The sequence below is a fragment of the Saccopteryx leptura genome, chromosome 13, assembly GCF_036850995.1.
Source record: "Saccopteryx leptura isolate mSacLep1 chromosome 13, mSacLep1_pri_phased_curated, whole genome shotgun sequence".
Classification (NCBI taxonomy): domain Eukaryota; kingdom Metazoa; phylum Chordata; class Mammalia; order Chiroptera; family Emballonuridae; genus Saccopteryx; species Saccopteryx leptura.
Genome location: NC_089515.1, coordinates 37,894,829 through 37,922,326, shown reverse-complemented (window position 1 = coordinate 37,922,326; position 27,498 = coordinate 37,894,829). Strand labels below are relative to the sequence as shown.

Below are 27,498 nucleotides of genomic sequence, written 5' to 3'. Positions count from 1 at the left end.
AAAAGAGCAGGTAGAATTAAAAAAATACCATCTCTGATATTACAAACTCATCAGATGGATTTCATTAAAATTCATAGAACTAAAGGATAATTACAGAGATTAGACACACCAGAAGGCAAAGTTAGTGAACTTGAAGTGAACTTGGAGATAGGTTAATAGGAGGTATCTAAACTGAGGTAGAAAGAAGGTGGGGGGGGGCCCTGGGGGCCCTGGCCGGTTGGCTCAGCGGTAGAGCGTCGGCCTGGCATGTGGGGGACCGGGGTTTGATTCCCGGCCAGGGCACATGGGAGAAGCGCCCATTTGCTTCTCCACCCCCCCCTCCTTCCTCTCTGTCTCTCTCTTCCCCTCCCGCAGCCAAGGCTCCATTGGAGCAAAGATGGCCCGGGCGCTGGGGATGGCTCCTTGGCCTCTGCCCCAGGCGCTAGAGTGGCTCTGGTCACGGCAGAGCGACGCCCCGGAGGGGCAGAGCATCGCCCCCTGGTGGGCAGAGCGTTGCCCCTGGTGGGCGTGCCGGGTGGATGCCGGTCGGGCGCATGCGGGAGTCTGTCTGACTGTCTCTCCCGTTTCCAGCTTCAGAAAAATACAAAAAAAAAAAAAAAAAAAAGAAAGAAGTTGGGGGGGAATGGAAAAAACCAGCCTAAGACACACATAGGACTCTAATATATTAGTAATTGAAGTTCCAGAAGGAGAGCAGTTAGAAGCAGAATAAACCGAAAATGACTCCCATATCTATACAGCAGTAAGAACAGACCACTGATACACCAACACTGATGAACTTCAAAGACATGTTGAGTTGAGAAGTCAGACATGGCCTGACCAGTGGTGGTGCAGTGGATAAAGCGCTGACCTACAACACCGAGATTGCCAGTTCGAAACCCTTGGTTTGTACCAACTACTACAAGATGATGCTTCCCGCTCCTCCTCCCGCTCTCTCTCTTCTCTCTAAAATCAATAAATCAAATATTTTTTTAAAATGACATTAAAAAAAGAGAAGTCAGACATGCCCTGGCTAAATAGCTGGGTTGAGTAGAACATCGTCCCAAGGCTCAGAGGTTGCCGGTTTGATACCCTGGTCAGGGCACATACAGGAATAGATCGGTGTTTCTGTCTCATGCACACACGTGCTTTCTCTCCCCCTTTCCCTCTCACTAAAATCAATAAGTAAACATTAAAAGATAAATTTTTAAGGCCCTGGCCGGTTGGCTCAGTGGTAGAGTGTCAGCCTGGCATGCAGGATTCCTGGGTTCGATTCCTGGCCAGGGCACACAGGAGAAGCGCCCATCTGCTTCTCCACCCCTCCCCCTCTCCTTCCTCTCTGTCTCTCTCTTCCCCTCCCGCAGCCAAGGCTCCATTGGAGCAAGGTTGGCCTGGGCACTGGGGATGGCTCTGTGGCCTCTGCCTCAGACACTAGAATGGCTCTGTTGCAACAGAGCAACGCCCCAGATGGGCAGAGCATCGCCCCCTGGTGGGCGTGCTGGGTGGATCCCGGTTGGGCACATGCAGGAGTCTTATCTGCCTCCCCGTTTACAACTTCAGAAAAATACAAAAAAAAAAAAAAAAACCCCCAAAACAACCTTTTAAAAAGAGAGATGAAGGCGTGCATACTTTTGATTCTATTTTATGAAGTTCAAGAACAGGCAAAACTAAGCTACAGAGAAGTCAAAATAGTGGTTATGTGTGAGGGTTACTGATGGGAAGGGGTGTGAGAGTGGAGCCTCTTTGTCTTGTGGGAGATTGCCCAAGGCCATTTCTCATCCATCTTCCTGGGTTCAGTTGAGTTCAGGGCTTTCCATCTGGCCATACAGAGAGTGCAGCCACAGGCCATACCACTGTTTGGCTATAGTTTGGAGGTAGCTCCTTAGCCACAGAGTCACCTACCACCATACCTCCTTTCATCCTGTCATCTGCTCCCTTTGGTTCAGTGTCATGCTGTGGCACTAGAGATGCAAGAAGTTGACTTCATGCTGGTCTTGCTTTTGCTGTCTGAGTGATAAGCTGTCTGAATCTGTTGAGGCTTATAGTGTGGCTGTGTCTGTGGAAGTGTGGCAGGTCGACCTCGCAGCTGCATAGTGGTCCTATGGCCCTGTGAGCTACCGCAGTGCTCTTAGTGACTGCTTGACCTCTTGACAGTGAGGAGCATTTTGGAACGATGGGAATGTTCTGTGTTCTGGTCTGAGTGATGATTATATTTGTGTATACATTTATCAAAACTTATCAAACTGTACACTTAAGTTTGTGCCATATACTGTAAGTTATAGTTCAGTTTTAAAAAAAGAACTAGCATCCCTGGCCGGTTGGCTCAGTGGTAAAGCATTGGCCTCGTGTGTGGATGTCCCAGATTCGATTCCTGGTCAGGGCACACAGGAGAAGCTCCCATATCTGCTCCTCGGCCCCTTCCCCTCCCACTTCTCTCTCTCTCTCTCCCTTCCCTTCCTGCAGCCATGGCTCAAATGGAATGAGTTGGTCCTGGGTGCTGAGGATTGCTCCAGGGCCTCTGCCTTAGGAGCTAAATAAGAGTTCGGTTGCTAAGCAATGGAGCAATGCCCCAGATGGGCAGAGCATCACCCCACAGGGGGCTTGCCGGGTGGATCTCGGTTGTAGTGCATGGGGGAATGTTTCTGCCTCCTCTCCTCTCAGTGAATAAAAAATTTAAAAAAGATCTAGCAGAGAACAAACAAGAGCTCTTTAACATTAAGATTATGGTTGCCAAAATGAACAGTTCGATAATGAACAGTTCGATAGAAGGATTAGAAGATAAATTTCCCAGAACATACACAACACAAAGACATAGAGGATGATGAACCCAGTCTAGGTCTAGCAGCTGGGAGACAGGCATTCCAGTTAGTAAATAAACCTAGAAAAATATTCCTGATGGTGATCCAAGAAATGGGAATTAAAACAAAGAGGTGGCATTTTAAATCTGGTTAATTGACAACAAAAAATTGTTTAAACACCATTCAGCAGTTTATAATTGGCATTGGAAACTGGCACAAACCTTTTGGGGAGCCATGATATACTGAGTATCATCAATCATATTAGTATTTTTTTTCCCAGGTAACCTCACTGCTGCAAATTTGTCTTAAGGTAATAATTTAAGCATTTTATTTATTTATTTTATTCATTTTAAAGAAGAGAGACAGAGAGAAACAGAGAGAGAAAGGGGAAAGGGTCAGAAAGCATCAACTCCCATAAGTGCCTTGACCAGACAAGTACAGAGTTTCAAACCGGCAACCTCAGCGTTCCAGGTTGACGCTTTATCCACTGCACCACCACAGGTCCCAGGGATCTGGAACCTTTTTGGCTGAGAGAGCCATGAACTCCACATATTTTAAAATGTAATTCCGTGAGAGCCATACAACGACCAGTGTACGTTATGTATTATCGAAAAAAATTTGGTGTTGTCCTGGAGCACAGCTGTGATTGGCTCCAGCCACCCGCAACCATGAACATGAGTGGTAGGAAATGAATGGTTTGTAATACATGAGAACGCTTTATTTTTATTTATTTATTATTATTATTTTTTATATTTTTCTGAAGTTGGAAACGGGGAGGCAGTCAGACAGACTCCCCGCATGCGCCCCACCGGGATTCACCCGGCATGCCCACCAGAGGGCGATGCTCTGCCCATCTGGGGTGTTGCTCTGTTATGACCAGAGCCATTATAGCGCCTGAGGCAGAGGCCATAGAGCCATCCTCAGCACCCAGGCCAACTTTGCTCCAATGGAGCCTCAGCTGCGGGAGGGGAAGAGAGAGACAGAGAAGAAGGAGAGGGGGAGGGGTGGAGAAGCAGATGGGCGCTTCTCCTGTGTGCCCTGGCCGGGAATCAAACCTGGGACTCCCGTACGCCAGGCCGATGCTCTACCACTGAGCCAACCGGCCAGGGCCATGTTTTATATTTTTAACATTATTTTTTTTTATTAAAGATTTGCGAGCCAGATGCTGCCATCAAAAGAACCACATCTGGCTCCCTCCCTGGGTCAGGGAACTATGGTAAATTATTACCATTAAAAGGTAATAATTTAAAAAGAAGACAAATGTGGAATTAATGGAAATATTTATTTGCAGTCTGTCTTATTATGCTTGAGAATGACAACCCAGACGCCCAGTGAAAGAAGAATCAAGACAATTGTGATGTCTTCTTGTTTGTCATTTCTATTTGAGTTTTTTCTTTTTTACTTTATTCTATATGTTGTTATACTTTAAATTTTATTTAGAAATTAAATTTCATGGGGTGATATTGATCAATATGAGTATATAAGTTTCAGGTAAACATTTCTATAGCATTTGAACTGTTGCTTGTGCTGTGTGCATCACTCAAAGTCAACTCACTTTCCGTCACTGTGTTGTGACGTCTTTCTTAACTTTGGGTGGCAAGCAGGAAAGGGATGGTGATGAGTGAACCGCACCGACAGGCGGCAGCAACCCTCTGCCTGCAAATGTAGCTGCATCAAAATAAGGACACCTAGAGCAGGGCAGCACGGGCGCGGAAAATGTGCTCCGCTGCAAGGCTGGAGCAATGCAAGGGCAATGTTTCCACTCCTGTGCCTTTGGCTGCGTGCTTACTCTAGTAACGTTCAGACCAAATCAAGTCCCGCTCCCCTACTCGTGCTTCCGCAGCGCACCCAGGCCGGGCCGGACTGCGGCTGCGCACTGCGGTTCCAGCCCACGGCGCGGAGCGCCCGGGAGGTGCGAGCCCAGCCGGAGCCGAGCCCGGCCGGGCGGGGCCGGGAGGGGCCGGGGCGGCGCGGCTGTCCCCGCCCCGCACGCTGCTCGGCTGGCGGCCGCTGGAGGAAGGGACGGGCTCACTGGAGCGCGGCAGCGGCCCTGGCCCTGCGGGAGCGTGGCTGCGGCGCAAGGAGCCGGGGCGACGGGCCGCCTTCCCTGTGTCGCTGCCTCGCGCGGGCCGCCGCCCCGGGAATGTGAGAGGCACCGCGGGGTCCGGAGCGGCGCGAGGCCGGCCGCAGAAGGTAAAGCGCCGGTGGTTATGGGCGAGGGTCCGGGTGCCCCGCCGCGGCCCGGCTGGGGCGGCCTGCGCTTCCGCACCGACAGTGGTCGCGGCTCCGGGACCCGCAGACTGTGTTGGGGGGGAAGGGCTGGCCCGGCGGGCGGTGGCCGACGACCCGGCGCAGGTGCCTGCCTCCCGGGTGATTCCACGGTCTCTCTCCAGCTCCACCCACTCTGGCGGGGAACCAACCTCCGAGAGCTAAAAATACTGCCCGAGGCTCCAGAGCGGAATCAGATTGCGCTAAGTAGGGCGCAAGGCACCGGCGACTGAGCTCCTGGGCCCTGGCCGGTGGGACGCTCGGAGCGGCGGCCCGCCCCGCGTCGCTGGCGGTCAGCGGCCTCCCTCTGCCCAGCAGGCAGGTGGGGGCCGGCGGGCTCGGGGAGGCCGAAGTTGCCCCACACGCGAGCAGCTTTGCCTGTCCTCTCCCTACCCGGAGGGTCTTCAGCGTCAGTCACTGCTGGCTTCCCAGGGGGTCCCCTAAATGCTGTAGAAGCAGAGGCTGAAAGTTCTTCTCTGCGGAATCAGAACTAATGGAGAAGATGGAGGACTCAGTCTGTTAGAAATATCAGCTGCTGCTTTTAAAATTCATTCTGTATTTCTTAACGGCTGTGACAGGCAGTTTCTGCTGAGTACCAGCCTGGTCCTAGAGGGCAGGGATAAAGGTTTTCCTGGCAGTCTCTTTGGGATTTATTGAATAGTTGTATCTTTTAAATCAAAATAGCAGTTTATTCTTCCGAAACTAGAACCACGTGGTTAAGGAGCCTGGACACCCACCTCCTTTGCCTGCTGTGCCTTTCTTACAGATGAGCTCTTTGGGGCACTGGTTAGAATATGGAGTCAGAGCTGGCAAATTTATTATCTGGTCGTGTTTTTTATGGCAATCTGGGGAGAGAGAGTCAGCTTCACCATTGGGGAAAGCTGCCCTCAGGACGAGGCCGGACCAGCCTCAGATGTGTTATTTATTTGTGCTTTCTGTGTTTTAGCCAAGAAAAATAAGATCCAGGAGCCACAGCCAGTGTTAGGATGTGATGCTTTGAAGCTTGCTTTTCTTGGAAGTCAGGCAAATAGATGTTCCTTGGAAGCAGCCTTCCGGAACTCACTGGGGCATTTGGTGGAAAGATCACCAAAGGGATTTTGACAGTTGGAGCTACACATGGTGTCCCTCCTGCCAGGTGTGTGTGGCAGTATGAAGCTGAAAAAGCAAGTGACTGTGTGTGGGGCTGCTGTCTTCTGCGTGGCTGTCTTCTCACTCTACCTCATGCTGGACCGAGTGCAGCACGACCCTGCCCGACACCAGAGTGGTGGGAACTTCCCCCGGGTGAGTCACACCTGGCATCTGAGGCCTTCATGTGCAAGTCATCTGGGCTCAGGTTAGCACCCTAGCTAGAGAGTCATGTGAGCCCAGGACAAAACCGTTCCTTCCCTGGAGGCAGCTTCTCTAGAAACCTAAACTAAAGGCAATGATGGCAGAAGGGAACACGGAAGGGAAAGTGGCATGATGGACTGCTCCATCTCGGGAATTCCTGGCAGACGTTGTTAATGGATTGCACCATTTGTTCCCTCTGAGCCCGGATGCAGTACTTGTCAGCATAGCGCTCCACACAGATAGCGTAGATTGTTGAGAATAGGCATATAAGGTGAAACCTTCGTCCCCCATGGAGCTAGAGGGTGAGGGTGCTCCCAGGCCAAGTGGATTGCAGTTCTCCCTGTTAACTCATACCTCTACCCTTATCTTAGCAGCGCCATGGCCCTGTAGGCTCATGGTTCTGACTTCCACTGTTGAGGGCAGGGTCCTAGTCAGTCAGGCTTTAGGTGCCAGGCCCCAGGAAGAGATCATCCCAGGGGTATAAGGAGCCGTGGGTGATCGCTTTCTGGTTTTCTGGCAGAGCCAAATTTCTGTACTGCAGAATCGCATTGAGCAGCTGGAGCAGCTGTTGGAGGAGAACCATGAGATCATCAGCCACATCAAGGAGTCCGTACTGGAGCTGACCGCCAACGCAGAGGGCCCGCCTGCCCCGCTCCCCTACTACACAGCCAACGGCTCCTGGGTGGTGCTGCCGGAGCCCCAGCCCAGCTTCTTCTCCATCTCCCCACAAAACTGCCAGTTTGCTTTGGGGGGCCGGGGCCAGAAGCCAGAGCTGCAGGTGAGAGTCAGAGCTGACAGGGACCCTTGGTGGCCATGGAGGTGGCACTGAGCTGCTCTTCTGCTTGGCAGATGCTGACCGTGTTGGAGGAGCTCCCTTTTGACAATGTGGACGGTGGAGTGTGGAAGCAAGGCTTCGACATCTCTTACAGCCCAAATGACTGGGACACTGAAGACCTGCAAGTGTTTGTGGTGCCCCACTCTCACAATGACCCAGGTGAGGGCCAGCAGAGCCCTGGAGCCGGGGTGTGGAGCGGGCTTTCTGATGGCAGGGTGACGGGGGGGACAGTGGAAGGAGATGCGGTATCCTCAGGGGACCCTGTGTTGGCTCCCAGGCTGGATCATGACCTTTGACAAGTACTACACGGAGCAGACCCAGCACATCCTCAACAGCATGGTGTCCAAGCTGCAAGAGGACCCCCGGCGGCGCTTCCTCTGGGCTGAAATCTCCTTCTTTGCCAAGTGGTGGGATAACATCAGTGCCCAAAAGAGAGCGGCAGTCCGAAGGCCAGTGCCCATCGCAGGCACGGGAGGGCTGTCCCCTGGGGCGGGGATGGGTGTACGAGATGCACGTGAAGCCATGGGTGCCTCTGTGGCAGGGAGGTAGGGGAAGCAGGGCAGGGGTGAGGCGCGATGGTGGAGAAGCGAGAATCAGAACTGGTTTGAGGGTCACTTGTGTTAAGAGAAATCAAAGTTCTGTGAACACAGAGAAGAGAAAGCGTGAGTCAGGCCCCGGGGCGCACAGATGGCGTCCACAGGTAAGCAGAGCCAGAACAGCGCGGACGCGTACCTGTCCTCTTTGTCCCGGGATTGGGTGAGCTGGCTCAGCGAGGCCAGTGCACACAGGCCCCAGCATCTTCTTTTTGGCACGACTGGGCAAATGTCCCTGCCCCATACTGAGTGTGAGTCCTTACTCCAGGCTGGTGGGAAACGGGCAGCTGGAAATCGTGACGGGAGGCTGGGTGATGCCTGACGAGGCCAACTCCCATTACTTTGCGCTGATTGACCAGCTCATCGAGGGACACCAGTGGGTGGAGAGAAACCTCGGTGAGGCCAGGCTCAGGAAGTCTGCCCCCAGAGCTAGGGGGTGGCAGGGAGTGGCTGCTTGGTATCTGGAGGCTAGTTGCTGAGGTGTTTGGGCCCTCTGGCTTCTGTGCTCCTGTCCAGGTGCAACCCCGCGCTCGGGTTGGGCAGTGGACCCCTTTGGATACAGCCCCACCATGGCTTACCTGCTGCGCCGTGCCAACCTGACCAACATGCTGGTTCAGAGGGTGCATTATGCCATCAAGAAGCACTTTGCTGCCACCCACAGCCTGGAGTTCATGTGGAGGCAGACATGGGGTAAGGCCAGGTAGGGCAGAGGGGTGACAGTAGTTCTCCCTGGGGAAGGGCAGGGATCTCAGAGCAGATCAGCGGGCACTGGTGCAGGCCACCAGAAGCGCTCTGTCCTTCCGGTCAAGTGGGATCACGTAGACCTCCGGCTTCTATGGGATCTGCTGTTCATCCCGGGAGTCTGAGCGTGCCATCCCGTGGGGGAGCTGCGTGCTCCACCGCCCTCCCCATGTCCTAATCCTTGGCCTCATGCCCTCTGCAGCCTTAAGTCTACGTCGAGCCTCCCCTTCATCAGGGCTGCCTATACCCGGAGCCGATCCCTGGCCTGCTGGTACCCCTACACCTAGCTCCTGACACAGCTGGCTGGTGGCTGACTGCTTTGTCTTCCTCAGACTCGGACTCCAGCACAGACATCTTCTGCCACATGATGCCCTTCTACAGCTATGATATCCCGCACACCTGTGGCCCAGATCCCAAGGTCTGCTGCCAGTTTGATTTCAAACGCTTGCCTGGTGGGCACATCAACTGCCCTTGGAAGGTGCCTCCCCGCACCATCTCGGAGACCAACGTGGCCGACAGGTATTAGCAGCCAGCCCTGGGCCCTGTTCTGGGCTCTGCTGCTTGGGGACTTTTTAAAATGGGAGGTGGGCTCAGGTGGTGCTTCAGGCCCACAGCCACTGTGGTGGTGGCTCCTTTCTGAGTCTCCTGTAAAACGAGTGGCTCTAAGGGACCACTTTTCCCAAAATTGTTTTACTTCCCAAATGAGCATGTTTTCCTGTGTCCTAACAAACTGTCAGAGCCCGTTGGCTGACTCAGAGGTGGATAATTCTCAATTTGGGTACATAGTTCCTCCCAACCTCCAGCCTAATATGCCTTCACTCAACCTGCCAGGCATCTTGCCTTGGCTCAAAGTCAGCCAGGATTCTCCGTGTTCTGAGAACCAGAAAGCCCCATTCATGTGCATGTTAGGTCCTGCCCAGCAGCTTCTGGCTTCTGAGAAGACAGTCCTGTTCTTTTTGAGAGAATCATTAAGGACCCTTAGAATGTCGCTGTTGCTGAAATCAGCCCCCTGTGAAAGTGCGGATTAAGAGCGATCAAAACAGCGATTTAGCTAGAACCAGAATGGCCTTAAGAATATAACAGGTTGGGCCCTGGCTGGCTGGCTCAGTGGTAGAGCGTCGGCCTGGTGTGTGGAAGTCCCAGGTTTGATTCCCGGCCAGGGCACACAGAGAAGCACCCATCTGCTTCTCCACCATTCCCCCTCTCCTTCCTCTCTGTCTCTCTCTTCCCCTCCTGCAACCAAGGCTCCATTAGAGCAAAGTTGGCCCAGGTGCTGGAATGGCTCCAGTTGTAACGGAGCAATGCCCCAGATGGGCAGAGCATCGCCCTCTAGTGGGCATGCCCGTTGGATCCTGGTCGGGTGCATGCCTGAGTCTTTCCCTCTGCTTCTGCACTTCTCACTTCAGAAAAATGCAAAAAAAAAAAAAAAGAGAGAAGAGAGAATATAACAGGTTGAACTGGTTTTCATGTTGCAGTACTCCAGTTTCTATGATATCCAAGAGAAAAAACATGTGACCGAAAGGAAAGAAAGTGGTCTTTTGTTTCCAGAATTCAGAAACCTAAGTGCTGCTTCCAAACAAGCACCTAGGACCATGGAGGCAGGATTTTTTCTTTTTTTTTTTTTTTTTTAGTGAGAGAAAGGGAGGCAGAGAGACAGACTCCCATATGCACCCCCACCAGGACCCCCCAGCAAGCCCACTAGGGGACGATACTTGACCCATCTGGGGCCATGGCTCCATTGCAACCAGAGCTATTTTATAGCGCCTGAGGCAGAGGCCATAGAGCCATCCTCAGTGCCCAAGGCCAACTCGCTTGAGCAAATCAAGCTTTGGCCTTGGCAGCAGAGGAGAAGAGAGAGAGAGAAAAGAGAGAAGGGGGAGGGGTGGAGAGCATATGGGTGCTTCTCCTGTGTGCCCTGACTGGGAATTAAACCCGGACTTCCACACACCAGGCCAACACTCTCTACCACTCAGCCAACCGCCCAGGGCCGAGGTAGGATTTTTCTTAAGGCAGCTGCTATGAGCCACAGATGCAAGCCCAGATGTGCAGTGAGGAAGCCATGAGAGTAACTTTGTTTACTCTTTTGAAAGATAGTTTAGGGGGAAATGGTATTTGAGGAGCCTTCTGAAAACAAAATAGAAAAGTAGAAGCTGATCAGCACAGTTAAATAGCTTAACAGCTGGTTGAACTGTGACACCTATGACTGTCTCTTATTAATAGATCGATTTAAAAAATGAAAGGAGCCTTGGCCGGTTGGCTCAGTGGTAGAGCGTCGGCCTGGCGTGCGGGAGTCCCGGGTTCGATTCCCGGCCAGGGCACACAGGAGAAGCGCCCATCTGCTTCTCCACCCCTCCCCCTCTCCTTCCTCTCTGTCTCTCTCTTCCCTTCCCGCAGCCAAGGCTCCATTGGAGCAGAGTTTGACCCGGCTCTGAGGATGGCTCTGTGGCCTCTGCCTCAGGCACTAGAATGGCTCTGATTGCAGCAGAGCGACACCCCAAGATGGGCAGAGCATCGCCCCCTGGTGGGCATGCTGGGTGGATCCCAGTCGAGCGCATGCGGGAGTCTGTCTGACTGCCTCCCCATTTCCAACGTCAGAAAAAGAAAAAGAAAAAAAAAAATGAAAGGAACTTAGATGATATGCTCCAGAGCCCTTTTTATCTATGGATTTTATCAGTAACTTGGATAAAAGAGAAAATAAATGTTTATATATAGTTCCTACAAGGTGCCAGGTGTTTTAGCAGGTATCAATTCATGCAGTTAATTTTAATTCCCATAATGTTATGATGTTATCCTTATTTTATAGAAACTGAGGCCCCGGGAGGTTAAGTCACTGCCCAGGGTCACTCAGCGAGTGCACGCAGAGCTGGCGTTGGCGTGGTCTGGCTCCCGAGGCCAGGCTTCTTGCTCCAGGGCTGCCTCCCTCAGTGGTGGACAGAATGAAGCTGGCATGTCAGGATCAGGATCCCAAAAGATCTCAATAGTTTGGGATGTGGGTCAAATCTAACCACCTAAATTTTTATTTATTTTTTATTTTTTATTTATTTATTTATTTATTTTTTTTCCTGTATTTTTTCTGAAGCCGGAAACAGGGAGAGACAGTCAGACAGACTCCCGCATGTGCCCAACCGCGATTCACCTGGCATGCCCACCAGGGGGCGACGCTCTGCCCACCAGGAGGCGATGCTCTGCCCCTCCGGGGTGTCGCTCTGTTGCGACCGGAGCCACTCTAGCACCTGGGGCAGAGGCCGAGGAGCCATCCCCAGCGCCCGGGCCATCTTTGCTCCAGTGGAATCTCGGCTGCGGGAGGGGAAGAGAGAGACAGAGAAGAAGGAGAGGGGGACGGGTAGAGAAGCAGATGGACGCTTCTCCTGTGTGCCCTGGCTGGGAATTGAACCCGGGATTTCTGCACGCCAGGCCGACGCTCTACCATTGAGCCAACCAGCCAGGGCCGAACCACCTAAATTTTATTAGATACAGATGTAAGTTTCCACCTTTAACTTCAGAAAACAATAGAAATTTCAGGATGAGGAGAAAAGACCTTTAGAGCTGCCTGTATGGAGAACACAGCACCTGACGTCAGCACTGTGGGGTGACGGGCAGCCGCCAACCAGACACTGCTCCCATGGAAGCACCAGGCCGGAATGGGCTGTGATTTTGTCTTCGCTTGTGGGCTGACCCACCCTTGTCCCTTGTATCCATCACTGGGTCCCGGAACAGAGAGGAGCACGGGCACATTTTTTGTCTATCTGAAGGAGAATCATGGGGAAGAAGGACTGATCTGTTCTGTGTGGGGTCGGGGAATTGAAACCATACAAGCAGCCCGGCGCAGGTAGAGCTCTCTGCTTCTGAGAACCATCTTGAGAGCACTGGGCTCTGGGATGGGGTTTCCCACCCCAGGAGGTGCGCACCGGCAGGCCGAGCGACTCCCTGGTGGGGTGCTACACAGGGGCCTATTGGGCTGGCTCTGCTCAGGGTCCTGTAACACCGAGACTCAAGCTGGGCTCTTTCCCATGCAGGGCAGCCCTGCTCCTGGACCAGTACCGCAAGAAGTCCAAGCTTTTTCGAAGCAATATCCTGCTGGTGCCGCTGGGCGACGACTTCCGCTATGTCAAACCCCAGGAGTGGGACGCCCAGTTCTTCAACTACCAGCGGCTCTTTGACTTCCTCAACAGCAAGCCTGACCTCCACGTGCAGGTGCGAGGGGTGCCCTCGGCAGTGCTGCCTGCCAGCCCTTCCCACCAGGCTCCGTGTGCCCCGTTCCTGGCTCCAAACCAGGGTTTATTCGGACCCTCAGCAAGGCGTCCCTTTTCTGTCAGAGTTCTTTCCCAGGCCCCCAGCTGGCATGTGAAGTCCAGAGGGTGGGAAGGGATTGTGCAGGCAGGATCCCGGCACCCACCCGCCCTGGCTGCACACAGGGCCACAGTTCCCAGGTGGCTCCGGCACTGATGGGAGCGGGTTTTTTGGGTCCCCACAGGCCCAGTTTGGCACCCTCTCTGAGTACTTTGATGCCCTGTACAAGAGGATGGGGGTGGAGCCAGGGGCCCGGCCTCCAGGGTTTCCTGTGCTGAGTGGAGATTTCTTCTCCTATGCGGACCGGGAGGACCATTACTGGACAGGCTATTTCACCTCCCGGCCTTTCTACAAGAGCTTGGACCGTGTTCTGGAAGCCCACCTGCGGTGAGACCCGGGCAGGCAGACTTGTGAAAAGCAGAGGGTGGGTTGGGCGGGTGTGGGTGGGCGCTGACTGGTCTCTCTGCAGGGGGGCAGAGATTCTGTACAGCCTGGCTGTCGCTCACGCCCGCCGCTCTGGACTGGCCAGCCAGTACCCGCTCTCGAACTTGGCCCTTCTGACGGAAGCTCGGCGCACCTTGGGGCTTTTCCAGCACCATGATGCCATCACTGGCACTGCCAAGGAGGCAGTTGTCGTAGACTACGGGGTCAGGTGGGGAGCTCCATCTTCTCCCCGGCGACTCCATGCCCCTGCCTACAATCCCAGAGAGAGGATGTATGGGCACTCAGTGGGCAGGACTCCTGGAGCCTCGTCCTGCTGGCAGCACAGGGAGGGTGTCTGTGGTGATCGCCACCATCCCTCTCCTGTGCCCCAGGTTGCTGCGCTCCCTTGTCAACCTGAAGCAGGTCATCATTAACGCAGCTCACTATCTTGTACTGGGGGACAAGGCGACCTACCGCTTCGACCCTGAGGCGCCCTTCCTCCAGATGGTGAGTCCCTCTCCTGGATCTGCTTGGGGACCCTCTGATGTGAGCAGTCCCATCCCAACAGCTGGGGTGCGAGGGTGTTTCTCCTCTTCTCCTTCCCAGTCCTGGGGTGGAGATCTGTGCCCAGTGCTGCTACTGCTCCCATCCAGGACAGACTGGGCTGGGGGCAGGCGGTAGGATGGTGAGTCAGGCTGGGCCCCGTGTTGTCTCACCCCCCTAATTCCAGGATGAGACCCGCTTAAAGCACGACACCCTGCCAGACCGCACGGTGATCCAGCTGGACTCCTCACCCAGGTGAGTGGGCCGGGCCGCCCGAGGCAGAGCTGCTCCCGGCTCCCTGCACCCGCCCAGCTCCGCACCTGCCACCCGGGAGCGCTGGCTTCCTGCGCGAGCTCACCTTCCGCCCACAGGTATGTGGTGCTCTTCAACCCGCTGGAACAGGAGCGGCTCAGCGTGGTGTCCCTGCTCGTCAGCTCGCCCCGCGTGCGTGTTTTTTCAGAGGATGGTCAGCCCCTGGTTGTGCAGGTCAGCGCACACTGGAGCTCCGCCACTGACATGGTCCCTGACGTCTACCAGGTGAGCGGGGGCCTCTGTCCTTCAGCACCAACCTCCCACCCTCCTGCTCATTCCCAGGGCTGGGGACAGGAGTCCTAGGGAAAAGACTTGCCCAGAGGACAGTCACTTTCGGGATCTGAGTCTCCTTGAAGGAAAGGTGAGGTGTGCTGATCACAACAGTAAAAACGGCGTTCTATTGCCCTTCCATTCGTTCATTTAGCAAATCTTTCTTGGAAGCTTAGCCTGGGGCTACCACTTCATAGATTTTTAAATGTCATTTGAGGTTCACAACAGTCTGATGAGGGGCAAGTAATGTCACCTCCACTTTCAGCAGAAAGGACAGAGGCCCCAGTAGTGTAGGAACTTGCTCAGGCCCCAGGACCAGAATCTCAGGCTTGCGTCCTAAACTGCCCCTCAGTCTGTGGCCCCTGCCTCCTGACCCCCTGTGCCAGCAGGTGTCTGTGCCCATCCGCCTGCCGGCGCTGGGCCTCGGCGTGCTGCAGCTGCAGCTGGGCCTGGACGGGCACCGCACCCTGCCCTCCTCCGTGCGCGTCTACCTGCATGGCCGGCGCCTGGCCGTCAGCAGGCACGAGGCATTCCCTCTACGCGTCATCGACTCTGGCGCTGGCGACTTCGCCCTCAGCAACCGCTACATGCAGGTCTGGTTCTCAGGCCTTAGCGGGCTCCTCAAGGTAAAGGGCCAGGGAGGGAGCCAGAGGGCGTGCGTGCCGTGGGCCTGTGAGCATGCCACCACCCAGACGGTGGGCCTGGCAGAGGGCACCACGGCTTCTGGTGGACCTCAGGGGAGCTGGGCTTGGCCCCTTGGGGAAGTTCGTCCGTGCCCTCCCAGGGAGCAGGCCTGACATACCGGTATGGGGCCAGGGGTCAGGGCTGTGTTTCTTGGCAGAGCATTCGAAGGGTGGATGAGACACAGGAACAGCGCGTGGACATGGGGTTCTTTGTCTATGGCACCCGCACATCCAAAGACAAGAGTGGAGCCTACCTCTTCCTGCCTGATGACGAGGCCCAGGTACCCTAAGGACACCTCGGAGACCCCTTTGGGCACAAGGAAACCTGTGAGCTGAGGTAGTGAGGAGGGGTTGGCCTTTGTCCAGGGTGGGCCCTGCCTGCTGGGGGCCTTGCCTGTGCTGCCTCTGGGAAGTGGAGGGGGGTGGGCCCCAGCTCAGTCAGGGGTCTTGGCCAGAGCCTGCCACGAACAACAGCATCCCGCACTGACCCTGGGCTGGTAGCTCCCTGCTTAGCTCTGTGCTGTGGGTTCAGCTGCCACCTGCTCTGTCCCCAGCCCTACGTCCCCAAGGATGCCCCTGTGCTGCGTGTCACTGAAGGCCCTTTCTTCTCAGAGGTGGTGGCATACTATGACCACGTTCACCAGGCGGTCCGGCTCTACAACCTGCCAGGTGCGCCCTGCAGATGAGGGTGGTCAGAAAGGAGGTGTGGGCCCTCTGGGCTGACCTGCTCTTCCTTCTGCCTGTTCTCTGTTCATATAGCTGATAAATTACAGTTTGAGGCCAGGACGATGCATGATTCTCTTGGAGTGAAGGTCACCCAGGAAATGCTGCAAAGGGCCTGGGGTGCTGGGCTTAGCCTGTCCAGCTCAGTCTCGGGCTGTGGTCCATTCTCACGTCTCCCTCTGTCCCTGTGCCCAGGGGTGGAGGGGCTGTCTCTGGAAATGTCATCCTTGGTGGACGTCCGTGACTACGTCAACAAAGAGCTGGCCCTGCGCATCCACACAAACATTGACACCCAGGGCACCTTCTTCACAGACCTCAATGGCTTTCAGGTGATTCCTGGGACCCAAGGCCCTGATAGGGCATGGGACAGAACTTAGACTGGGTTTTGCTTCCATCACAGGCACCAAAGTGGGGGCGGGCTGCCCTGATGGAGAAGGGGGAGCCAGGCAGGAGTGGTCGGGGGCTCCTTTAGACTGGGACCCAGTGAGGGGAGGCCCCGATGCCCTGACCTGCCGGCCTTGCCAGGTGCAGCCCCGGCGGTACCTGAAGAAGCTGCCCCTACAGGCCAACTTCTACCCGATGCCCGTCCTGGCCTACATCCAGGACACTCAGAACCGACTCACGCTGCACACTGCCCAGGCCCTGGGCGTCTCCAGCCTCCACAGTGGTGAGTGGGGAACAGGTGTTGCATGGAGAGTAAAGGACAAGAAAGGGAAGTCATCCTGCTCCTTAGGGCTCTCCACTCCCCAGGCCTCCCCTTCCTTCCAGTCGGCATCACTTCCAAGCAAGAAGGGGTGAGCCATTGAGAGCTGTCAGTCACAGGCGCTGGAGGGAGGCAGACACCGCTGTCGTCTTCTCCTCTGATGGAGGCACCTGGGGGTGGGTGCCCTGTTGCATCCCCTCAAGAGGCATCGGAATGTTGAACAGCGATTCTCTTTTATTTCTTGAATATTTTTTTATTTATTGAATTTAGCAAGAGAGGGAGAGAGAGAAGGGGGGGGGAAGGGTAGAGAAGCAAATGGTCACTTCTGTGTTCCTTGACTGGGAATCGAATGGCACTGCCACATGCCAGGCTGATGCTCTACCACTGAGCAAACCGGCCAGGGCAGTGATTCTCAGCTGACGTCTGCAGCTCCCTTCTCGCCAGGGATGAGAGAGGGACAGTTGGAAAAGTATATTGATGTTGTAATGAAATATTTAGCAAAGGAGAAAAAATGCTTACCGTTTCCTATTCTTAGTCATTAAAAGAAAGAATGACATTCTTTTTTTTCTTTCTTTTTTTTTTTTGTATTTTTCTGAAGCTGGAAACGGGGAGAGACAGTCAGACAGACTCCCGCATGCGCCCGACCGGGATCCACCCGGCACGCCCACCAGGGGCGACGCTCTGCCCACCAGGGGGTGATGCTCTGCCCCTCTGGGGCGTAGCTCTGCCGCAACCAGAGCCACTCCAGCGCCTGGGGCAGAGGCCAAGGAGCCATCCCCAGCGCCCGGGCCATCCCCGCTCCAATGGAGCCTTGGCTGCGGGAGGGGAAGAGAGAGACAGAGAGGAAGGGGGGGGGGCGGAGAAGCAAATGGGCGCCTCTCCCATGTGCCCTGGCCGGGAATCGAACCCTGGTCCCCCACACGCAAGGCCGACGCTCCACCGCTGAGCCAACCGGCCAGGGCCTAGAATGACATTCTTAAGAATCAAAACAGGGACACGAGGAGCAGTGGCCTGGAGCTGGTCAGCCAGGCAAGCCCAGGAGTCTCTGTTCACTTTGGGGGGAAGTGAACAGCTTGCACTTGGTGGCCCCTGAGGCAGATCTGAGGCCTTCAGATCTTCAGATCTTCCTTCCCCATGGAGTGTGTGTAGGGCTGAGGCAGAGTGCCCGTCCAGACTCTGCATGGGGGCTGGTGGTGAGCACAGTGCTGAGAGGAGTGGGGCTCTGCTGCCCTTTCCCTAGGGTTCCCTGGATGTAGAATTTTCCCATCTGTGCCATCATTCCCTAGCTAAGCTGTGTTCCTGCTTGGTTCTCTCTGCCCTTCTGAAAACAGTGTGCTAAGAAGTGATTATTTTGGCCCTGGCCGGTTGGCTTAGTGGATAGAGTGTCAGCCTAGTTAATGGATGTCCTGGGTTCAATTCCCAGTGAGAGCACACAGGAGAAGTGACCATCTGCTTCTCTTCCCCCTTCCTCTCCCCTTTCTGCCCCTTTTCTCCTCCCACAGCTAGTGGCTCAACTGGTTCGAGGGTCAGCCCCAGGTACTGAGGATGGCTGGGTTACCCATCAGCCTCAGGCACTAAAAATAGCTCTACTGATTCAAACAGCGGTCCTAGTTGGGGGTTGCTGGGTAGATCCTGGTTGGGGCACATGTGGGAGTCTGTCTCACGGTCTCCCCTCCTCTCACTTAAAAAAAAGAAAAAGGAAAAAAAAAAAGAAATGATCGTTTTATGTGCAAGGTGTCATTTTCGGGCTTTCGGTTATCTTTCTGTGACTGTTCAGGGAAAAGACTGAGAAACTGCCGAGTCAGAACCAGGGCTGGGGAGGTGGAAAGGCAGGACCATGTGTGTGGGCTCCCCTCGGGAGAGTCTTACAATACAGCACTTGGAAAACCCTCATCCCAGCATATGTCAGTTTTGCAGTGAGCTCCGTCCCCAATCATACTTAAAAAAGAAAGCTAAGCCTGACCGGGCAGTGGCGCAGTGGATAGAGCGTCGGACTGGGATGTGGAAGACCCAGGTTCGAGACCCCGAGGTCACCAGCTTGAGCACGGGCTCATCTGGTTTGAGCAAAAGCTCACCAGCTTGGACCCAAGGTCGCTGGCTCGAGGAAGGGGTTACTCGGTCTGCTGAAAGCCCGCGGTCAAGGCATGTATGAGAAGGCAATCAATGAACAATTAAGGTGTTGCAATGCGCAACGAAAAACTAATGATTGATGCTTCTCATCTCTCTGTTCCTGTCTGTCTGTCCCTGTCTATCCCTCTCTCTGACTCTCTCTCTGTCTCTGTAAAAAAAAAAAAAAAGAAAAGAAAAGAAAGCTAAGGTGATTACCTCTCATCTCTTTTTCCCAAGGCAGCCACAAATGACACCTCATTCGAGCCCCTGCCTGACATGCCATCTGGCTGTCCTCCCGCAGACCTCCTGACTGAAAGGCGGGCAGAGCAGGAGCCTGTCTTAGGGTGACCAGGGTGGAGAGCCTGTGCCCAGTCTTGAGAAAACCTGCCCAGTTAGGGCAGCAGCTGATGGCTGGCAATGGCAGTTCTGCCTTTGTTTGTTTAGTTTGTTTATGTAGTTGGTCTAGATGCGGCTCCTGCCTGGACATCTGGCCAGGTTCCCCTCGTGAGTCACGGGGCAGGAACAGTGAACTGCCCGGGGTAAGCCTGCCCACTCCTGCACTCGGGTGAAGCCTCTGTGAAGCCAGCCCTCACTGAGCCCCTTTGCAGCTCGAGGGCCCAGGGCTGCTTATTATCCAGAGTGACTCAGCTTGAGGCCAGCCCACTGGGCTTTTCTCCCAGGCCTGTGGTCAGGGTTCTCACAGAGGTCACTGTCTGCCTGGGCTGCGGCCTCACAGTTCACTTCTGCAGGCCAGCTCGAGGTCATCTTGGACCGGCGGCTAATGCAGGATGACAACCGAGGTCTAGGCCAAGGACTCAAGGACAATAAGAGAACTTGCAACCGCTTCCGCCTCCTGTTGGAACGGCGCACCCTGGGCAGTGAGGTAAATTCGAGGCCTCCCTGCCAGGGTGGGTGGCCCTGGGGCACCAGCCAAGGGCATGAGGAGCATAGCTAGCATTGGGCAGGGATGGCGAGCGCACACTTCCAATTCCTGGGTCTGGGGGAGTGCGTGTGATGCTCTGAAGCCCCGTCTCACGCAGCCTGGCGCCTCCCTCCCACTGTACCCACGCTCCCTCTCCAGCCCTCAGTGTTCACCTCGCCTCCCTCTCTCTGTACCTCCCTTGCCCCTTCCCTGCGGCCCCTTGTTCCCCACCCCTCTCTCCACCTGCCCTGCTCATCTCATGGCTCTTTGCCACCACCAACCTGGCTTTTTCTCCGAACTGGCAGCCATGTTTAGGGACTTGGTCTTTCACAGACGCAGGGGACGGAACCGGGCAGTAAGGGCCCGCGGTGGGTATAAAGCTAGTGCAAGCAGGATGTGGCCGGAGCCAGAGCTGTGGTGGCGGAGACTGCTCCTCCACTCCTGCGTCTGTGCTCCCCTCCATGGATCCTGAGCCCCTGCTGTGCTCTCAGCTGTTCAGGATGCTGACTTTGCTCTCTACGAATTGATTCGCGGTATGGGTGGTGGACCAGCCACATGTGTAGAGATGTTAGATACGAAATGGGTGTGTTCACTGGTTCTGAGGAGCCAGAGAACACTGGGCCAAGGATTAAGGACACCTTCCTGGAGGAGGTGCCATCCAGGTGTGGCTTTGATGACTGGGGTCTGATATCCACACATGAGCTAAGGCACAGAGCTAGAGGCAAGAAAGACCATGTGAATGGAGAATAGCAGTGATTTCACTCAGAGCTGCCTGTCTAATGTAGCCACCAGCTCATGTGGCCTTTTTCTATATCTTTTATTCTTTATTGATTTTAGAGAGAGGAGTGGAGAGAGAGAGAAAGACAGGAACATCAATCTGTTCCTGTATGTTCCCTGACAGGGAATCGAACCGGCGACCTCTGCGCTTCAGGATGACATGCTAATCAACTCAGCTATCCAGCCAGGGCTAACCCCATGTGAAGACTGAACATTTTATTTATTGATTTGAGAGAGAGAGAGAAGCGGGGGAGGTGGAGGAAGCATCAACTCATAGTAGTGTTTCTCTTCTGTGCCTTGACTGGGCAAGCCCAGGGTTTTGAACCTGTGACCTTAGTGTTTCAGGTTGATGCTTTTCCCACTGCGCCAGCACACAGTAACCTGTTACTTGGCCACATGTCAAGTGCTCAGGGGCCACATGTGGCTAGTAGCTGTTATATATAGATATAGCATATTTCTATTACTGCAGTAAGTTCAGGTCAGCCTGAGCTAGCATGAGGGGAGATGAGGCAGGCGGCAGTGAGCCTTCAGTGTCTGGCTAGGAGTCTGGACTTGATCCTGGAGGCCAGTGAAGGATCTGAGGCTGGAAGGACATTGTCAGGACTGTCCTAAGTCTATCTAACAGCAGGGCGTAGGGTGGATCTGGGGAAGACTGGAGGCTGGGGGGCGCAGTTCAAAGGCCTTCAAGCAGGAAAGGTTGGTGGCTTAACCTTGAGCCTTGGGAGGGAAAAGTCGGGGGGGCATGTGAAGATAGAACAGAGGTGGGACAAGATGAGGAGAGGGAGCCCTGGCTGGTTGGCTTAGTGGTAGAGGGTCGGCCGGTGTGTGGATGTCCTGGGTTCGATTCCTGGTCAGGGCACACAGGAGAAGCAACCATCTGCTTCTCTCCCCCTTCCCCCCTCCTCCTCTTCCCCCTCTCCCCCTTCCCCCTCTCTTCTCCTCTCCCCCTCTTTTCCTCTCCTCCTCTCCTTTCCTCTCCCCTCTTCTCCCTCTTTCCCCCTCTCCTCTTCTCCTCTCCTCCCTTCCTCTTCTCCTCCTCTCCTTCTCTTCTCTTATCTCCTTCTCCCCTTCCCCCCTTTCCTGAAGCCATGGCTTGATTGGAGTGAGTTGGCCCCAGGCGCTGAGGAAAGCTCCATAGCCTATATACGCTCAGGCGCTAAGAAGAGCTCGGTTGCTGAGCAATGGAGCAATGTCCCAGATGGGCAGAGCATTGCCCCCTAGTGGGCTTGCTGGGTGGATCTTGGTCGGGGCACATGCGGGAGTCTGTCTGTCCCTCCCCTCCTCTCACTGAATTAAAAAAAAAGATGAGCAGAGGGAAGTGAGACACTGGGCCAGGCTAAGGTGGGCAGGACTGGGCCCAGAAGTCCAGAATACAGGAAAGTAGCTGCCTTGGAGGGAAGTTCAGCATAGGCCTGTGAGGCTTGGGAAGCCATCCAGGTAGTCCCAGTCCGCACAGCTGTGGGGACCACTGGGCCCGAGATTCAGGGCTGGTGCTGTGGCTGTGGACAATCCCTTGGGCCCGTCTCCATCAGAGGCCCTGGCCTCCTGGTGAAGCTCACATCTGTCTGTCTGCCGCCCTTCCCCCACTGAGAACCTCTCTGTGATGGGAAGTGTTCACAACAGTGTACTGGAAGAAAAAACAACCCGAAAAGTAGAAGAGAGGTGACCCAGTGAAATAGCCCTTTCTAAGCTGTGTGTGATGGGAAGTGGCCACACTTGAAGGGTCCTGGAGCCAGGCACTGCTCGTGTCTAGACCCATCAGGGAAGCTCTTTTCAAAGGAATTGACCCGGTTGTGTGTTATCTTCCCCTCACCCTGGCTCCGTTCCTTTACTCACATCTTGGGCCAATCTTGCAGGTCCCAGATGGCCACCTGACCAGCTACCCATCCCTCCTCAGCCACCTGACCTCCATGTACCTGAATGCCCCAGTGCTTGCCCTACCTGTAGCCAAGAGGCCGCCCCCAGCCCCTAGTTTGCACTCATTTCATCCTCTGGCTTCCTCGCTGCCCTGTGACTTCCACCTGCTCAACCTGCGTACGCTCCAGGCGGAGGTGAGTGTCCCACTGAGCCCTGCACTCCAGGACCACGTGCTGGCCTGTGCTCACCCAGACCCTCCCCGTCCCAGCACTGCCTCCGGGCAGAGGTGCTGCTGCGCCTGAGGCTGGCGAGCCGCCCTCACTGCCCTCACCGCCCTCGCCGCCCTCGCCGCCCTCGCCGCCCTCGCCGCCCTCGCCGCCCTCACTGCCTCTGTGCTGTCTGCCATCCAGGATGCTGCCTTGCCCTCGGCAGAAGCCGCACTCATCTTACACCGCAAAGGCTTTGACTGTGGCCTTGAGGCTAAGAACCTGGGCTTCAACTGCACCACAAGCCAAGGCAAGGTGAGCAGGGCCCAGGTGTGGGGAGGGGGTGCCTGTGAGAGGAGTCGGGGAAATGAGGCCCCCGGAACTGGCCGGCACGAGAGAGGCTGGGACTGTGGTGAGGTCAGGCAGCAGTCGGGGGGCACGGGTTACTCTGGTGCATTTTAGAGAGAAGAGGGGGAGCTGCTGACATTGGTGTTAAAGCTGCTGAACCCTGACGGGCAAGTTCTAGATGATGCATATAGTTGGACAACTGTCCCATGAGTAGGGACGGCCATCAAACAGTAGAAAACACAGAAATAAATAAACCACAATGAACTGAATTCATTGTGTAAGCCGGGCCACATGCCAGACCTTCCGACGTGAACCAAGGCGTGGTCCCTGCCCTCGAAGAGCTCCCAGCTCAGTGCAGTGGTTCCAACCGTAGGTCTAAGGACAGGCTCTGGGTTGAGCGCGTCTGGGTGAACCGGAGACTGGACACAAATGTGCGTGGGCTGTAGGCTCATGCTGAGGGGGGCCACAGTCAGTGGAGGAAGAGCTGCCTTGCCTGGCGTTCAGCACCCGACACAGCCCGGCCCCTTCTTTCCTCTGCACAGGTGGCCCTGGGGAGCCTCTTCCATGGCCTGGATGTGGGTTTCCTGCAGCCAACCTCATTGACGTTACTGTACCCTCTGGCCTCGCCCTCCAACAGCACGGACATCCACTTGGAGCCCATGGAGGTTGCCACATTTCGCCTCCGCCTGAGCTAGGGCTTCCTGTGGCCTGGAGAGAGAGTTCATCCACAGAGACGGCCTCTAACATAAGGTCGGACTGGACAAGCCACACTGGGTCTCCCGTCCCGATCTACCTCTCAGAACTGAACAGACAGCTCGGCCCTCATTTCCTGTTTATTGTTGCTTCTGTGCTTGGGGCAACCCACGGCCCAGTGTTGGGTAGCTAGGGCAGATGCTAGTGAGATTCAGGAGAGAAGGCCCTTGGTCAGAATGGGCAGGGCCAGCCTCTGCTTTGGGGTGTCAGTGGCTGCCCGTTTGGGCACAAGCTCAAGCACCCCTCCTTTTCCCAGAGTGAGATGGAGAAGCAGGAGAGGTTGGGGAGGCCAGTTGGGTGACAGTCCAGCCTCAGGGTCGGCTGGCACTAGGGGACCCTATGGTTGTGTACGTATCCTGGTGTGACAAGCAGGAGCAGAGGGACGCCGTGCGGAGGGGGGTGGGGCCAGGGTTGGCAGCGGGGTGGAGGAGTAGGAGCACGCAGACTTTCTGGGATGGCTCCTCTCTAAGTGCTCCCCGGCCTGCATGCCCTGGCTAGGGACTGCAGTGCGGTGGAAGGACTTGCTAGAGACTCCCATGGACAGAGGTCACAGGACACTTTAGGTACAAAACCCCCATCTCAAACTGGGCACTTAGTCTGTGTGTTGGTTTGTGGGATGGTGGCAGGGGCACGGAGGGTCCTCCACCCTACTGACTTCTCTTTGGTCCCTGTACACTGTACACATCTGTCCCCAAGAGCTCCTTCTGGTCATGAGGACGTTTGGTCTGGTAGACTTCCTTTCCCTGGAAAGAAAGTAAAGCCTCCAAGGCCCCATGTGCATGGGCAACCTGGGAAGGCTTTAGCGCCGCCCCTTCTGTCAGGCCACAAGCTTCTCCACCGCTGTACCCTGCAGAAGAGCTCGCTCCGGCCCGGGGACCAGCCGTACATGAGTAAAGTGGAGGCGCTGGGCTGCTCATCAGCCTTCATTTCCGTTTCGATTAATAGAAAAAAATGTATGATAGCCTCTGTAGATGCTGAAACAATACTTGGAAAAATTTACACTATCCCTTATTAAAACTCAGTAAGTTAAGATTAGAAAGAAACATGCTAATCTAGATAAAAGTCTCGATCAGAAACCGCAGTTAATGGCATTCTGAAGAGTCAGACTGCACACTTTCCTATTCAAGCCACAAACTAGCCAAGGACCTAACTTTTTAGGGAAGTGCTGGCACTACTAACCCCTACAGTGTGACAGATGAGGGAGACGAAAGAGTTACAACTGTCATTGTAGATGATAAAAGGGCTGACCTATAAAATCTAAGTGCATCAACCAGAGACCTGTCAAGCGCATTGTGTAAGTTGACCCAAATGATATCTCTGTTTCCTGTATAGACTGGCTTTCTCCAAACAGCCCATAAAGTCATTATATTCCAGTGAAATTGTTTACTTTTTGGAATTTGACAGGTTCTAAAGCTCATTTGGAAGAGCAAATATGTGAGAAAACCAAGACCATTCTGAGTCCTGAGAAGTTGGGTGGCCTTACTGAGACGGATGGCGGGCACTGTCCTATGGACGTCCCAAAGGATGCTCACGTAGCGCTGAGCTCAGTGCATGTGACCTGTAGTGGGAGCAGACAGAGAGGGTGGCAGGACGCGTGGGAGAGTCCAGGCACAGGTCCAGGCATTTGGGAATTTAGGGTAAGAGGAGTATTAAGGGGAAAATGAGGGATTATTTAATAAGCAGTACTTTAGGACAACTGTCTGCAAAAGTGAGATCGCTACCTCACAGTTTCCACAAAACGTAGTCCCAGAAGGGACAAAAATTTAAAAGGTTAAACTACAAAACTACGGAAGAAAATACAGGATATTTTTATACCTCTGGTGTGGGAAGGTCTGTTATAAACATGACACAAAACCAAAACAATTTATAATAGAAAAGATATAATGAGGGAAAAATAGAATTTATCACAAAAATATTCAAAGTTTCTGTATGATGGAAAACATCAAGGTTAAAACACAAAAGGCAGATTTGGGAGAAGATATTTGCAGCACTTAAAAAATTGATGAGAACAATTACTTTAGGAGAAAAAGCTTGTTTTGGGGTCCTTAGAGAAAGTCACTGGGCCTGCTAAGCAGCCACCTAAAGCTTCCAGAGTGACGCAGCGTTCTTCCAGACCGTCCAGGGCACATGGTCCTGGCTATATCATAGTGGAAGAAGTGAGATCGTCAGTGTCAAGTGCTTAGCACTGTGCCTGGTACACATAGGAGCTCAGTAAGTATGAGCTGTAATAGTAGTAAAGGATGCTAAGCAATTACATTACAGCAGGCGTTATCTGCTAGTATAAAATAATTTGGAGTCAAATGATAAGGGAGAATTTGTGATCCCTGTAGGAAATTGGCAGAATAAAGGCTATTATTATCTTTGGAGGTGTTAGGTGTGCAATGAAATGACTCATCTGCCAGGATTTAAAATGCCGAGTCCTCTGCTGGCCTTACGGAACTACATAGGCGGCATTGCTCAGGGTCTGGTTCAGATTCACCAGGGCTGCTTGTTGAAATTCCAGCTCTTGGCCTTTCTTGGCTGGGGCTGCTCCTTTAGCCTGAATGCTGGAATGAGGGTCTGTGGGGCAGAGCTCCAGTGACCTGAGACGGACGTGCAACAACAAGAAATAAAACCTGTGACCTGACCAGGCGGTGGTGCAGAGGATAGAGTGTTGACCTGGGACACAGAGGACCCAGGTCCAAAGCCCCAAGGTCATCCCCTTGAGTGTGTCTATGACACCATGGTTGCTGGCTTGAGCAAGGGGTCACTGGCTCAGCTGGAGTCTCCTGGTCAAAGCACATATGAGAAGTAGTCAATGAACAAGTGCCAGGACTATGAAATAATGCTTCTCATCTCCCTTCCTGTCTCTGTCACTCAAAACAAAACACCTAACTGTAGCACATATGGGGTAAGGCATATTCCCGGGCACAACCCATGGGACCTGTCTCTAAGAGTAGTGGCCAAAGAATCTGCATTTGAACAAGCTCCCAGGTAATTCTTTTGCATACGTAATTTGGAAATGGGCCTACAGTTTTTTTTGTTTTTTTTTTTTCTGAAGTTGGAAACAGGGAGGCAGTCAGACAGACTCCCGCATGCACCCGACTGGGATCCACCCAGCATGCCCACCAGGGGGCGATGCTCTGCCCATCTGGGGGTGTCTCAGTCACAATCACAGCCATTCTAGCGCCTGAGGCAGAGGCCACAGAGCCATCCTCAGCACCCGGGCAAACTTTGCTCCAATGGAGCCTTGGCTGTAGGAGGGGAAGAGAGAGAGAGGAAGGAGAGGGGGAGGGGTGGAGAAGGAGATGGGCGCTTCTCCTGTGTGCCCTGGCCGGGAATCGAACCCGGGACTCCTGCACGCCAGGCCGACGCTCTACCACTGAGCCAACCGGCCAGGGCCGGAAATGGGCCTACAGTTTTAACACAAGCAGCAACCCTTGACCATTGAACTCTGGCAGAGGTCTCACAGTTGTAATATAATTACAATCAAAACTGAAAGCAGGACTGTTGGGCAAATAAAGGTATTTTTTCTCACCCTTATTAAAGATGGTGCTGCCAGTGCCCAAGTGATAATATTAATGCTCTTCTTGCTTGGAAGGGGCATGGTTATGCTAATGTGTGTTGGGGGAGGGTTTTTGTGCCAAAAGATTTTAAAAGGAGGAGCTAGGAGGCCATTTTGGGGAGAGGGTGGCCATGTTCTTGTAGGGAGGAGGAGCCCAGGATGGAGCAGGGCAGGGAAGCCATGAGGAGGAGGCAGCCAAAATGGCGGAATGGGGGAAGGAGAAGCCAGTTTGGAGGAGAAGGAGATGGGGAACAGAGGTTAATAAGACTGGTGAGGTGGAAGCCTTGATTCTAGGAAAACTCGGATGAGTCAGTAGTTTTGTGAGCACTGAATGAGTGGGTTTTGGAGTCCAGTGTGTGTTTTTACTTGGCTTGCCGAGTGCAAGTCTAGAATAAAGGAAAATGGAACACCAGTTTTTGGCTCTGTTGATTCCTTACCGTTGGTCCAAATCAAACCTGAACCTGTGTTGACCAGGTGGCTGAGATGGTGGCCGCA

General features: G+C 54.2%; 1 protein-coding gene across 4 annotated transcripts; it reads left to right on the top strand.

The window, feature by feature from the left end:
- The first annotated feature begins 4,721 nt into the window (after positions 1-4,721).
- MAN2A2 (mannosidase alpha class 2A member 2) lies at positions 4,722-27,415 on the top strand. Of its 4 annotated transcripts, XM_066355736.1 has the most exons (24): positions 4,722-4,967; positions 5,168-5,360; positions 6,178-6,323; positions 6,892-7,149; positions 7,221-7,365; positions 7,484-7,655; positions 8,068-8,195; positions 8,316-8,489; positions 8,873-9,059; positions 12,557-12,734; positions 13,015-13,217; positions 13,300-13,482; positions 13,646-13,760; positions 13,984-14,051; positions 14,168-14,333; positions 14,765-15,004; positions 15,220-15,342; positions 15,616-15,730; positions 15,980-16,113; positions 16,310-16,451; positions 19,346-19,479; positions 22,152-22,346; positions 22,563-22,673; positions 23,249-27,415. In XM_066355736.1, exons 3-24 carry the CDS (start codon positions 6,192-6,194, stop codon positions 23,399-23,401), a joined length of 3,456 nt encoding a protein of 1,151 aa, XP_066211833.1. In that variant the 5' UTR covers positions 4,722-4,967; positions 5,168-5,360; positions 6,178-6,191; the 3' UTR covers positions 23,402-27,415. The 4 variants fall into 4 exon arrangements, with proteins under 4 accessions (XP_066211833.1, XP_066211835.1, XP_066211832.1 ...); XM_066355738.1 differs by lacking the exon at positions 5,168-5,360 and having other exon boundaries at positions 6,913-7,149; XM_066355735.1 differs by lacking the exon at positions 5,168-5,360.
- The last annotated feature ends 83 nt before the right edge of the window (positions 27,416-27,498 follow it).

Excerpts from the sequence above, each read along its gene's own strand:
- MAN2A2 (XM_066355735.1), top strand. The coding sequence starts at position 6,192 with ATGAAGCTGAAAAAGCAAGTGACTGTGTGTGGGGCTGCTGTCTTCTGC. Across the intron at positions 7,150-7,220 it reads GCCAGAAGCCAGAGCTGCAG|ATGCTGACCGTGTTGGAGGA; the intron begins GTGAGAGTCAGA and ends TCTGCTTGGCAG. Across the intron at positions 14,334-14,764 it reads TGGTCCCTGACGTCTACCAG|CAGGTGTCTGTGCCCATCCG; the intron begins GTGAGCGGGGGC and ends CCCCTGTGCCAG.